Consider the following 15,109-nt stretch of genomic DNA (forward strand, 5'->3'; position numbering starts at 1 on the left):
AAATCAACTTTAGAAGTATGAGTTCTTAATACATACTCTCTTCTCCTCATGGCTACTGAAAGTCTTATCATCCTCTAATGTTTTATCTAGATCTTCATCAGTAAATTCACTTTCCACATTTTGCTTTTCTTCAGCTTTTTCTAGATCCTCAACCAAATCTTCATCTTCCACCACATCTTCTAGACTACTTTCCCATGAAATTGTGGATCTTTTTTCATTTAGTATTTTATTATCTGAACTATTAATATCTAGTGATACATCTTGAGAAGATTTGACAGGTCCAAATGATTTCTCTTGAGAGGAATTTAAAGTGTCTGGAACACAAACCTGTTAAAATATTCAATGTAACTTTTAAAACAGAAGAGGCAAGAACTGTCCACACAAAACAAAAATTTTATAAATTTAAGTCAAATGACAACTTGAGAATTAAAAAACAAAAACAATGCAAACAAACATGCAAGAAGGAATTAGCATCCTTAAATAAATATTTGATAAGAAAAAAGCTAATTACACATGTATACTACAGATAAATTTACTTTCCTGGGTTAAGTTCTTAGTATCAATACTATTCCTAGCAGGGGGTTTCCTGATTAGCCACTAAATGAACCAGATGGACAGCAGAGCTGACAATTTGCTGCAAGAATTAGTCGAAATTTGTAATGGGTAAGTTTATTTATTACTGAGGTCATTTTACTCTTAAGCAGGGGTTACTTTCAATATTTTTCCTATGTCCTACTACTTGATCAAATATTACATTTTAAATTTTCAATTATCTTCTAGGTTTAGAGCTAGTGCAAAATGCATTACCTACTCCAAGAAAAAAATAATTAATACTCTAATGATAAGAAGCTTAATAAATTGTGCAGAAAGTTAATTATATTTACTTTTTGTGCAATGGCTGAGAACTTCAACACATTGAGTGTCTCATCGTAGGCAAGAAAACATTGGCTGATGTTGACAATCATACATATTTTCCCTTTACCATTGAAAAAACTTTGAAAATAGTGGGTCAGTTTACTTTCCCGGAAAGGCACATGCTGTTGAAACCTATGGAAAAATTTTTCAAAAAACTGTAAGTTAAAACAAATCTCATGAAGTCAGTATGCTGATAAATTTTACAAAGAAATAATATAGTTATCATGGACTTAAATTCTAGGTTAATAATTAGTTCCACCTATAATAATCATTTTCTGTTTATTCATGTTGTTTTCTTTAAATACTACTACTAGTTATAATAGTAATTCTAATACTAGGCAAAATGTAAAGAAAGTCACATTGAATTGGGTTGTGTTTTCTAGTGTAGGCCAATTATACAATATATACATCTTCACTAGAAATGGTATAGGCTGATTCATAATTAATGCAGAAATCTATCACGTCTAGAAAACCAGAATGCATTAATAAGAATAACGTGGTTTTCGATGCTAAACCAGCATCATCAGAAGCTTACTATCCAAGATGTCTGTTGATATATATTTGCTATGGAAAATATTGTGTTTACTTGATGAGCCATTGGCATTGACTGACTTTTTTTTTAATTTCTATCATTTTTTTAATCCAAGATCTCTAAGTAATTTTAATTACAATCTATATATAGTCATAAGAAGCAAGTTAAAAACAAGAGAACTTTCTAAAACCAGCAAAGCTGAAGGTCTAAATATTATAATACTTAATATGCTAATAACATGTTCAGCAACTCTTACTTTGACTTTTCACTGTTCTTCAAAACATTGATACACTTTCCCAGAGTCAATAAAGAAGTGTTGATGTTCCCAGTCTCTCTTAACCTTTCACCTTCATTCTGTGTCTTCATGCTTCGTTCTGAACCAGCAAGATCACATAAAGACAATCTAAAAAAAAAAAAAAAAAAAACTTAAAAAATTCTTCAAAACAAAACAATTCAGAATAATTACGACTTAAAGAATGCTCAACTTACTCACTGACTCGCATTACACGAGGCATTTCCGATTCTTCAATCTGTAATACTCTAATAGTGAATATGCTGTGACTAAAAGAAGTAAACAAAGATCAAATACTATCATTCACTTTTAATTTCTGCATTCTAAATAGGAGAGACAAGCATCTAAATCAACATCTATTTATATCCTAATACTAGCCACAGCTCCAGCACTGCATTCTCCAACTAGCTGTCAGATATTTCAATTCAGTGCTCCACTATCACCTACATACCACCCAACTACCTAAAACCAAATACCTTATCTTTCTTGCACTTAGCCCCAAATCCTTCAAACCTACTCCTCTTATTTCTATTAATGAAATCATTTATAATAAAGTCTCAATCTGCTTGCAAAGATATTACTAATTAAAATGGTATTATTTACAGCTAATCTACTTTGAATATATAGCTAAAGCAAAGTATATATCTGGACTAAATACAGGCTTATCTGGATTATATATTACCTTCACTACACACATGGGGGACAGGGCTCTTTCCCCCTTAAGAGGAAACCTGTTTTAAGTATAAACTTACACTTATTTTCTTTTGTCTCTCATCCACCAATCCCTTCCATCAAAAACATCCTTCCTTTTTTTTAGCTATACAAAAACATATCTTACATATATATATGATATGTATATCACATATGATATATGATACATGATATGTATATCATATCATATATCATAAACATTAAAAAAAAAATCCTACCTTAGCCCTTTTGAGATTCTGGCCCAACTCAGTATGCATACAGTGTCTGTGTTCATGGGGTAAGTAGGAAAAACACAGAGAAAAGTCCACCGTTTCAGGTAACTAAAATACTGAGCTTAGATATTCACATACAGAAAGAGTAAAAATACCTCAGACTGAGTGTAAATTAGTAAATCTTACTTTAGAACAAGAAACAGTCCTGATAATCTTATGTGTTTAGTGCTCTTCAGTTTACAGAATGTTTTTATGCCTATGAATTCATTTAATATATCAGAGAACCTACTGTCCACTTTAATCTTAAATTAGTTGTGTTTAAATTAGCACACCTCAGGCTTACACCACAGGGTTTACTCCTTACCTTCTACTGGAAGCATTGTTCAGTTTTGTGAAAGCAACACTCTGGTGCTTTATTCCTAGTTTTAAAAGTCTATATGCTTCTTTGGAATCAGATACTTGAACCCACTGTAGATCTTTAAAAAATAAAGAGGACACATATCAATTTATAAAAACACAGCATTTGCAGTACAATGTAATCTCTTTGAAGATATGTAATCTCTTTCCCAAAGACATATAATAAAATCTTTCTTTTAATAACACGCCCTAGGTATAGTCAACTCAGCTATTCCATACTCCATTAGAAAAGAAGTACACAAGGGACTTCCCTGGTGGTGTAGTGGTTAAGAATCCGCCTTCCAATGCAGGGGACGTGGTTTCGATCTCTGGTCGGGGTACTCAGATCCCACATGCCATGGGGCAACTAAGCCCGCACGCTCTAGAGCCCATGCGCCCCAACTAGAGAGAAGCCCACGCGCTGCAACGAAGATCCCGCATGCCGCAACTAAGACCCAATGCAGCCAAATAAATAAATAAATAAATATATATATATATATATATATATATATATAAAGCAGTACACAAGAAGAGGATATTATAATGATTTTCCAGTATTTAAGTAGTACAAACACAGAAAGTAAATGTTCTTCAACAGAATCTGCCGAAGGGAAAATTAAAAATAGGTAAGATTCCTTAGAATTAGACATCCAGAAAAAAAAAAAGACAAAATACATTACAGATTAAACCTAGAAAATTACCTAGCTATGAGACATTATAGACTGCAATTCATTTGTGAGCCATGAAGTCAAATTTATTGAGTCACAACTAGCATTTTGTAAAAATGAAGTACAATATAGAAAACAACAAAGTGCATTCCTTGTAGTAAGGGTAAGTATAATTAATGAAACTTCAATTGTATATACGTATATATATACATATGCAGGTACAGGATCATGATGTTATTAATATGTATTTCCTACTGTGGGGTAGTGATTTTTAAAAGGTTGGAAAAACAGCACTATGGGACAGAAACATTTATTGATACATGGCTCTGAAGTTTGAATACTGTTACAAAGCAGCAGAATAATGTGAATACTCACACACACAGCTTTTCCCATCCCCTAAAATAGAATCAATAATACTCTAGCAAATACAACATTAAACTAGACCCCTTTACCTTCAAGTTTAATTAACATACCAAAACATACTTTCAAAGCACAAACTATTATCTTGATGTTAATAATCAGTATACAGGACTTCCCTGGTGGTGAAGTGGTTAAGAATCCGCCTGCCAATGCAGGGGATATGGGTTCGAGCCCTGGTCCAGGAAGATCCCACATGCCACAGAGCAACTAAGCCCGAGCGCCACAACTACTCAGCCTGTGCTCTAGAGCCCACGAGCCACAACTACTGAGCCCGTGTGCCACAACTACACAAGCCCACGTGCCTAGAGCCCATGCTCTGCAACAAGAGAAGCCACCGCAATGAGAAACCCGTGCACTGCAACGAAGAGCAGCCCCTGCTCGCCACAACTAGAGAAAGTCCGTGCACAGCAACAAAGACCCAATGCGGCCAAAAATAGATAGATAAAAAATAAAAAAATAAAAAATAATTAGTATAAAAAATTTCAATTTCCAGTCTGCTTTCCCATAACAAAGCCTAGAAAGGAATTTCAGAGCAATAAAGTAAAAAATACTCATTAGTATACCTTTTATAAAAGAATAGCCCTTTACGTCTTGGGAAAGGCGTAGCATTTTTCTCTTTTGGAATTTAGATGAGACAGGAACAAACAAATCATAAATACATTCATTGTAAATCTCAAAGAAAGAAACCCACACAGAAAATTTTATATTATTATCCATATTCAAGCTTGCGTGTTCATAGTCTCTCATGGACTCTTCAAACTCTGGGATATTCAAAGAGTTTGTTAAACTTCCTACAGAAAATAAAAAAGATAATCACAAAATTAAATGAGACAATAGGATAGATCAAGACTCCTAGACTTGAAAAACTAAGTATCCTTAATCTTTTGACCAGCAATGTTAAAAATTTTTTGGACCAAAGCAGACATAAATATTTGTATTAACCAAAATCCGCTTATCTTTCTTTTCTTTTCTGCAAATACACTAATAAACGTAAAAATAATTTTACGTAAAAATTAAACATAAAGGACAAAGGAAAAATAGTGTCTGTCTCGAAACAACATGAAAGTTAACCAGTGAAAGGGACTTATCTATTAAGTCAAAATAAAACTTTACAATGACTGATATTTCATATAGTTATGTACCATTTTCCAAGTATTACTGTTTATTAAAGAAATTAAATCACCAGAAGTGATTCAAAAATTAAAAGCTTTCCAAATAATCAACATTTTAAAAGTAAATGAGAAAAGAAACCTTACCATAAAGAGTATCATAACTAGCATTATGCATAACAACCTGAAAAAGATTTTTTTAAAAAAATTAAAAAACATTGTTAGTTAAGATTAAATAATCAGTTTATTAATTACCTATCCAAGTAAGTCACCTGCCTTTCATCTACTCAATTCAACGACCTCTATTAATTTCCTTCCTAGTGAAATAATACATTCTAATAATAGGAAATTTGGGAAACTACAGAAAATATTAAAAAGAATATCATCATATATAATCACTGCCACTCAGAGGCAATTACTAGTAAAATTTCAATATATTCCCTTCTATATTTTTCCCCACACTTATTCCATTGTAAGCTTTTTCTCTATATAATTAAAAATTATTTGTAAACATTTGGTGGCTGCCTAACTAAAGAGATGTGATGTGAAATGACTTAACTAAATAATACTAAGATAAACATCTTAATATATTATTTTTTTCTTCTGTAATTTAATTGTTCCCTTAGACTATATACCTAAATCTGAATTGGTGGATGAAAATATGAACGTTTTTTAAAGTTCTCACTCTTAGTATAGTATTGCCAAATTGCTTTGGAGAGACACATTTTACAATCAATATATGAAAGTGAAAGTGTGTATCTCACATCATACACCTGAAACTTCTATAATATTGTACATCGACTATGCCTCAATAAAACGAACTTTTAAAAAAAGTGCATATCTCAAGTTTTTAAAATTTTAATAATTTCATAGGCAAAATAATATTTTGTTTTAACTAGGTAACTTGTTAGGGAAAGTTTTTTTCATTATTAATGACTTTAATTTCCTCTATGAATTATCCATGCAATTATCCACCAATCTCCATAAATTTTTTTGAAATACTCATTATTTTACTTGCAGAGACCATGATCATGGATTCTGAACTTTGCTCTCCACTGAGCAACAATATTTTATTACCTTGAAACACTGATTTCTAAATTACTTTAAGAAGAAAATCCCCATCAGTGTTTTGAACATATTTATAAAGACTGTTAATAGTTTTTAACAGTTTTAAATAGATAAAATAAATATCTGAAAGCATAACACAAAATCCACAAGGCAAAGAAGGAATAAATAGACAAGTATACTTTATAAAAAAATTTTTTTAATAAAAAACCATTAAAAAGAAGAAAGAGGAAAAAACATAACCTAACAGATAAGACACATGAATTAAGGTAGTAAGAGATTTACGACATGTTAAATGAAAGAGCAAGTTACAGAATGTCTGTATAATAAAATCTCATTTTTGTTAAAAAAAAAAATAGACCATATCCTACATATAGAGAAAAAGATATGAAGACATATGCAACTATATATGACTATGTTTGTGTGTGTATATATAGACACATACAGAAAGCTCTGTACATAGATTTTTTGTGTATGTACAGAGAGAAAAAGATAAAAACGGATATGTTCATATCTGCTGATACTGGTTTTCTCTTCAGGAATGGAATTATAGGAAATTTTCACTTTTATTTTTCACATCCTCTTGCTTAGATTTTGTGTATACATATTACTTTTACAATTAAAAAAAAGAATTTTTAAAAATCATTATATAGAGAGTTGTTGTTTCTACAGCAACCAAAAAAGATTTAAGAACCATTTACATTTGTATTGTTTAAACATTTCTGCTGTTTGTACAGTATGAAATAAGAGATGACTTCAAAAAAGCTTTTAATACTTTTCTCAAAAAGAAAAGACAATAGCCACAAGCACCACAAAACAGTCCAATACAGGCTGAAACAAACTAAAGAGCTACTCAAAGGTCAGGATTATGTATATTTTACATACTAAAATACTCCCATACCTCTTTAATTTGTCGAAGCAATGCACTTTTGCTAGCTACTTCTTCTTTCTCTTGGTCTGGTGATAAACGTAAGTATTCTCTGGACCTATGTGGTTTAAGGGTCATCTTTGTACACAGTCTTTCCTGAAGACTATCAAATAATACATTCAAAGTTCGAGGTAGAATGCCAATATTTTCTTCTGTGCCTATGAAAAGAATTTTTGTTTTATACTCTCTTAGAGTACAAGAAAAGAGGAAAAAAACATTCTTGAACTACCAAGGCTCCTTTTATACCACTAACAGGCAAGAGTAAAAAGCTGAGACAAAAGTGAGAGAAGTTGAAGGATTACTCGGTTTTCCATCATTTTGGTCTTCACTGTATAATTGACATTTTATCAACTATTATTCTGATGCAAAACCTGAAATTTTACATTCAGATCAGGCTTTAAGATTGGCTATCATTCATTATCACAAAGTATAAAAGTAAAATAAAATATAAAGTGTTTCCCTGGTTATCCATGCTTAATTCCCTATGTTGCATCAACCCTTGTTCTAAGGTTTTTTTTAAATTAATTAATTAATTTATTTTTGGCTGCATTGGGTCTTCGTTGCTGCACACGGGCTTTCTCTAGTTGCTACAAGCGGGGGCTACTCTTCGTTGTGGTGCATGGGCTTCTCATTGAAGTGGCTTCTCTTGCTGCAGAGCATGGGCTCTAGGTGCATGGGCTTCCTTAGTTCTGGCACACTGGCTCAGTAGTTGTGGCTCACGGGCTCTTGAGAGCAGCCTCAGTAGTTGTGGCACACAGGCTTAGCTGCTTCGTGGCATGTGGGATCTTCCCAGACCAGAGCTTGAATTTGTGTCCCCTGCATTGGCAGGCGGATTCTTAACCACTGCACCACCAGGGAAGCCCCCTTCTGAGTTTCTATCATCATGTAATTCTCTACATATGGGTAAAGTAGTCGATCTGAATTAAAAGCCATTGGCAATACACATTCAATATGCTATTACTATTAAAAATGGAGCAAATGTGCTAGGCAATGGAAACATAACTATAAGAAGTATTATGAAAATGAGTACACTATTAGCGCCTCATTTTTCCTTTCTAGCAAAAATAAAACTATTTACCTTGAAATGTATAAGTTTTTCCTGAATTGGTTAGCCCATAAGTAAAAATCAGCCGACTCTGTCCTTTCAAGAGGTCTTTAACTGGTTGTAGAACGCAACCCTGGAAGAATTCCTTCTGTGTAGTTTCTGGGCCAAAAACCTAAACAAGCATTTAAAAAAAAAATCTTTTTAGAATACTGAAGTTAATATTCACAATGAGTTCTACCCTTTCATGTTTTTAATATTTAAAAGATTTGTCCTACAAGATTCATTCTTAAAATAGTTGCCATATCCCCAATTCCCACAAATACACCTGCTAGTTTAACTACTTTCAGAAAGCTTTCAGGATAGAAATCTGACTCAACCAATAATTTTTTTTTTTTTTTTTTTTTTGGCTGTGTTGGGTCTTCGTTTCTACGCGAGGGCTTTCTCTAGTTGTGGCAAGTGGGAGCCACTCTTCATCGCGGTGCGCGGGCCTTTCACCGTCGCTTCCTCTCTTGTTGCGGAGCACAGGCTCCAGAGGCGCAGGCTCAGTAGTTGTGGCTCACGGGCCCAGTTGCTCCGCGGCATGTGGGATCTTCCCAGACCAGGGCTCGAACCCGTGTGTCCTGCACTGGCAGGCAGATTCTCAACCACTGCGCCACCAGGGAAGCCCCCAACCAATAACTTTTCATGTAGATTTTGAAAAGGATACTACCCTCCACCAAAAAAAGATTGCAAGAACTCTACAAAGATTTTCTCACTTCCAATTATATATGTACACACCTGAAATTTGAGTCCTACCATTAAGAAAAAAATACCAGTACCTAAGATCTAAGTTTCATAAGCACAAGATGTATATAGTTCATTATATACAATTAGGTAGCAATTTAGCCCAAGCCAAGTTTCTTTTCTTGAAAAGAAAAATCTTCCATTTCACATGGGTACCTACCTACCTTGGAAAAACTGAATGTCTGTGCCATCTGCCCAGAGCTTTTCTCACTTAAGCGACCAAGGATACTTTGAGGATCCTTCAGCACAATGGTCTGTGAATCCAGAATATACACGCAGGCCTAGAACACAAATAAATAAATAAAAACTAACAATAAGTAAATTAAAACAATGGTATTTTGCCCATTTAATGGAAGTAAAACATACTAAATTCAACACAAACCTCAGACTCATGTTCTTTTTCTGACTGTGTGAATGGTCTTACTCGAAGACAAACCTGGAGATAATCTTTGGATTCCAAACTGTTTGCCTTAAAAGGAGAAAATATTTAAAAAATAAAAAATATGGCTTTTCAGAGATCATCTTTCTTTAAAGTGGCTGACTGCTATAAAACAATCTGAGATATATGACAAACCCACAGCCAACATCGTCCTCAATGGTGGAAAACTGAAACCATTTCCACTAAGATCAGGAACAAGACAAGGCTGTCCACTCTCACCACTCTTATTCAACTTAGTTTTGGAAGTTTTAGCCACAGCAATCAGAGAAGAAAAGGAAATAAAAGGAATCCAAATCGGAAAAGAAGAAGTAAAGCTGTCACTGTTTGCAGATGACATGATACTATACATAGAGAATCCTAAAGATGCTACCGAAAAACTACTAGAGCTAATCAATGAATTTGGTAAAGTAGCAGGATACAAAATTAATGCAGAGAAATCTCTGGCATTCCTGTACACTAATGATGAAAAATCTGAAAGTGAAATCAAGAAAACACTCCCATTTACCATTGCAACAAAAAGAATAAAATATCTAGGAATAAACCTACCTAAGGAGACAAAAGACCTGTATGCAGAAAATTATAAAACACTGATGAAAGAAATTAAAGATGATACAAATAGATGGAGAGATATACCATGCTCCTGGATTGGAAGAATCAATATTGTGAAAATGACTCTACTACCCAAAGCAATCTACAGATTCAATGCAATCCCTATCAAACTATCACTGGCATTTTTCACAGAACTAGAACAAAAAGTTTCAAAATTTGTTTGGAAAAACAAAAGACCCCGAATAGCCAAAGCAATCTTGAGAACGAAAAACGGAGCTGGAGGAATCAGCCTCCCTGACTTCAGACTATACTACAAAGCTACAGTAATCAAGACAGTGTGGTACTGGCACAAAAACAGAAAAATAGATCAATGGAACAGGATAGAAAGCCCAGAGATAAACCCACGCACATATGGTCAACTTATCTTTGATAAAGGAGGCAGGAATGTACAGTGGAGAAAGGACAGCCTCTTCAATAAGTGGTGCTGGGAAAACTGGACAGGGACATGTAAAAGTATGAGATTAGATCATTCCCTAACACCATACACAAAAATAAGCTCAAAATGGATTAAAGACCTAAATGTAAGGCCAGAAACTATCAAACTCTTAGAGGAAAACATAGGCAGAACACTCTATGACATAAATCACAGCAAGATCCTTTTGGACCCATCTCCTAGAGAAATGGAAATAAAAACAAAGATAAACAAATGGGACCTAATGAAACTTCAAAACTTTTGCACAGCAAAGGAAACCATAAACAAGACCAAAAGACAACCCTGAGAATGGGAGAAAATATTTGCAAATGAAGCAACTGACAAAGGATTAATCTCCAAAATTTATAAGCAGCTCATGCAGCTCAATAGCAAAAACACAAACAACCCAATCCAAAAATGGGCAGAAGACTTAAATAGGCATTTCTCCAAAGAAGATATACAGACTGCCAATAAACACATGAAAGAATGCTCAACATCATTAATCATTAGAGAAATGCAAATCAAAACTACTAAGAGATATCATCTCACACCAGTCAGAATGGCCATCATCAAGAAATCTAGAAACAATAAATGCTGGAGAGGGTGTGGAGAAAAGGGAACACTCTTGCACTGCTGGTGGGAATGTGAATTGGTACAGCCGCTATGGAGAACAGTATGGAGGTTCCTTAAAAAACTACAAATAGAACTACCATATGACCCAGCAATCCCACTACTGGGCATATACCCTGAGAAAACCATATTTCAAAAAGAGTCATGTACCAAAGTGTTCATTGCAGCTCTATTTACAATAGCCCGCAGATGGAAACAACCTAAGTGTCCATCATCTGATGAATGGATAAAGAAGATGTGCCACATATATACAATGGAATATTACTCAGCCATAAAAGAAATGAAATTGAGCTATGTGTAATGAGGTGGATAGACCTAGAGTCTGTCATGCAGAGTGAAGTAAGTCAGAAAGAGAAAGACAAATACCGTATGCTAACACATATATATGGAATATAAGAAAAAAAATGTCATGAAGAACCTAGGGGTAAAACGGGAATAAAGACACAGACCTACTTGAGAATGGACTTGAGGATATGGGGAGGGGGAAGGGTAAGCTGTGACAAAGCGAAAGAGAGGCATGGACATATATACACTACCAAACGTAGGCTAGATAGATAGTGGGAAGCAGCCGCAGAGCACAGGGAGATCAGCTCGGTGCTTTGTGACTGCCTGGAGGGGAGGGATAGGGAGGGTGGGAGGGAGGGAGATGCATGAGGGAGGGGATGTGGGAACAGATGTATATGTATGACTGATTCACTTTGTTATAAAGCAGAAACTAATAAATAAAAAAAAAAAAAAAAAAGAAAAAAAAAAAAAAAAAAGAGTGAAGTAAGTCTGAAAGAGAAAGACAAGTACCGTATGCTAACACATATATATGGAATTTAAGAAAAAAAAATGTCATGAAGAACCTAGGGGTAAAACAGGAATAAAGACACAGACCTACTTGAGAATGGACTTGAAGATATGGGGACGGGGAAGGGTAAGCTTGACAAAGCGAGAGAGAGGCATGGACATATATATACTACCAAACGTAAGATAGGTAGCTAATGGGAAGCAGCCGCATAGCACAGGGAGATCAGCTTGTTGCTTTGTGACCTACTGGAGGGGTGGGATAGGGAGGGTGGGAGGGAGGGAGACACAAGAGGGAAGGGATATGGGAACAGATGTATATGTATGACTGATTCACTTTGTTATAAAGCAGAAAGTAATACACCAATGTGAAGCAAAAAAAACAAAAACAATACAAATAACAAGGCTCTAAGTCACTAAAACACAGAAGTGTAGAATAAATCACAAGTAACCAGAAGGTTACTGTACCTTCACTGTACCTTCTGCTCATTTTTGCTGTAAACATAAAACTGTTCTAAAAAATAGTCTGTTTAAAAACAAACAAATAATTAAATAAATAGATTGATGACACTAAGTGTTGGTGAGGATGTGGAGAAACTCAACTCTCCTACACTGCTGCTGAAAATATAAAATGCTATTATCACTTGGGAAAAGTTTGGTAGTTTCTTAAAAATGATCCAGCCATTCCAATCCTAGGTATTTACCCAAGGGAAAAAAAATAAAGGAAATATATGTCCATACAAAGATTTGTACACAGAAGTTCCTAGAAGCTTTGTAATAGCCAGAAACTATAAACACAAATGTCCCTCAGCAAGTGAACGGATAAACGGATAAACAAATTGTAGCATATCTAAATAATGGACAATAAAAAGGAATTACCTATTGATACATACAACATGCATAAAACTCAAAATAATTATGCTTAGTAAGAAAAGAGTACATACTTATGATTACATTTATATAAAGCTCTAGAAGTACAAACTAATGTTTGATCAGCGGTTACTTGGAGGTGTGATGGGAGGTAGGGATTACAAGGAGGCACAAAGAAACTTTTAGGAGTAATGGAAATATTCACTATCTTGACTGTAGTGACAGTCTCACAAGCACATGCATTATGTCAAAACTTGTCAAAGACTATACTTCAAATATGTACAGTTTATTGTATCTTAATTTTACTTTAATAAAGCTGTTAAATATATAATTTACAATAGCATCAAATGTCATGAAATGCTTAAGAATATATTTAACAAAAGATATTGAAGGCTCCTACACTGGCTTTCAACAAAAGAAGTATAAAACATTGCTAAAACCTTAAAGACCTAAATAAATTGAGAAATATACCACAATCATGAATTAAAACTCTCCAATATCATTAAACTATCAATTCTCTCCAAACTGATTCATAGATTCAATGCAAACCCAGTCAAAAATCCCAGTAGGCTGTTTTGTAGAAACTGGTAAGTCAATTCTAAAATTTATGAATATATTTACAAAGAACGTAGAAAAGACAAAATATTCCTAAAAAAGAAAAGCAAAGTTAGAGAATTCATACTACCTGATTTCATGTATTATTATAAACCTACAGAAATAGACAGTGAAGTATAGGCATAAGGATAAGCAAATAGGTCAATGAAAGAGAATAATCCAGAAATAGATCCACACATAGATACCCAGCCATTTGATTATCAATAAAGACACCAAAACAATTTAATGGGGAAAAGAAAGTCTCTTCAACTCATAATGTTAAAGTAACTAGATAAATGGAGGTTAAAAAAAAAAATCAACCAACCAATCAACCTGGATCCCTACACCAACTATACACAAAAACTAATTCAAGATGGATAACAAATATAACCATTAAAACAAAAGCTCTAAGCATTTCTAGAAGAAAATGTTTTAAAAAACCTTCACCACCTTGGGCAAAGATTTCTTAGGACTTACAAAAGAAATCACTGTAAAAGAAAAAAAAGTTAAATTAGACTTCTTTAAAATTAAAAACCTCTATTAATCAAGACACTATTGATCTGATAAAGGATATGTATCTACAATGCATGAAGAACTCTCACAAATCAGTAATAAGACAAACAACCTAATTTTTTTAAGTAGGGAAATTATTTGAAGAGACATTTTACAAGAGAAGGTATAGGAATAGCCAAGAAATACTTGAAAAAGTGCTCATTTCGGGAAATGCAGACTGGAACCACAACAAGGTACTACTACACACTCATAAAATTACCAAGGGTTGGCAAAGAGGTGGAAGAACTGGAACCTGCATACGTTGCTGGTGCTGGTACAGTCCCTTTGGAAAACAGTTTCAGTTTTCCTATGAAGTTAAATATGCACTTACCATGTGACCCACAATTACTCCTAAGTATCTACCCAAGAGAAATGAAAACATAAGTTCACAGAGAGGCTTGCACATAAACGTTCAGAGAAGCATTATTTATAATGGCCCCAAAATGGAAATCACTCATATGTCCATCAAACTATAAATGGATATGTGGCATATCTGTACAATGAACTACTATTCAGCAATAAAAAGTAACAAATTACTGACACATGGTGCGTGATGGATCTCAAAAACATCGTGCTAAGTAGAGATCAGCAAATTTTTTGTGTGTAAAGAAACACTTAATATTTTAGGGTCTACAGGCTCTACAGTCTGTCACAACTACTCAACTCTGCCACTCTGTTGCAAAAGCAGACCTAGAAAATAAGTAAACCAATGAATATGACTTGTGATATTTGAATTTCATATAATTTTTACATCATGAAACATGATTTTTCTTTTGACTCTTTTTCTTCAACCATTTAAAAATATAAAAACCATTCTTAGCTTGTAAGCAATACAAAAACAGGAAATACAAAACCAGGCCATTATTTACCAACCCTTGTATTATGTGAAGGAAGGCACACACAAAAGTCTAGTAATGTATAATTCCATTTATACACCAAGAGGCATTTATCCCTTCCTCTCTTCTTTATCTATGATTAAATGAGCTAAAGTAAAAGAGCCTAGCACATGATGGGTATTAAATAATTATTATCCTTTTATCTATGTTCCCTATACTCCTCTTTCCCCCTCCATCTTTCTTTATAAAATGGGTTAGTCCATCTCTCTAAGACATTGAAATTAATAATCTAATCTGTAATA

At 33.9% G+C, this 15,109-nt stretch overlaps 1 protein-coding gene across 10 annotated transcripts in view; it reads right to left on the minus strand.

Annotated features, from left to right (window-relative positions):
* Nucleotides 1-15,109, minus strand: part of KIF20B (kinesin family member 20B) — a 73,170-nt gene that overhangs the window by 53,804 nt on the left and 4,257 nt on the right. For all 10 annotated transcript variants that reach the window (XM_060102189.1, XM_060102180.1, XM_060102198.1 and 7 more), the window contains 11 exons: nucleotides 9,459-9,545; nucleotides 9,241-9,357; nucleotides 8,327-8,465; nucleotides 7,222-7,406; nucleotides 5,403-5,439; nucleotides 4,710-4,937; nucleotides 3,027-3,138; nucleotides 1,937-2,008; nucleotides 1,704-1,850; nucleotides 885-1,047; nucleotides 37-327 (listed from right to left, as the gene is read on the minus strand). In XM_060102189.1, the coding sequence (XP_059958172.1) occupies nucleotides 37-327; nucleotides 885-1,047; nucleotides 1,704-1,850; nucleotides 1,937-2,008; nucleotides 3,027-3,138; nucleotides 4,710-4,937; nucleotides 5,403-5,439; nucleotides 7,222-7,406; nucleotides 8,327-8,465; nucleotides 9,241-9,357; nucleotides 9,459-9,545 (1,578 nt within the window). The remainder of the gene's footprint in view (nucleotides 1-36; nucleotides 328-884; nucleotides 1,048-1,703; nucleotides 1,851-1,936; nucleotides 2,009-3,026; nucleotides 3,139-4,709; nucleotides 4,938-5,402; nucleotides 5,440-7,221; nucleotides 7,407-8,326; nucleotides 8,466-9,240; nucleotides 9,358-9,458; nucleotides 9,546-15,109) is intronic.

This window comes from Mesoplodon densirostris, chromosome 1 (assembly GCF_025265405.1).
Source record: "Mesoplodon densirostris isolate mMesDen1 chromosome 1, mMesDen1 primary haplotype, whole genome shotgun sequence".
Lineage (NCBI taxonomy): Eukaryota > Metazoa > Chordata > Mammalia > Artiodactyla > Ziphiidae > Mesoplodon > Mesoplodon densirostris.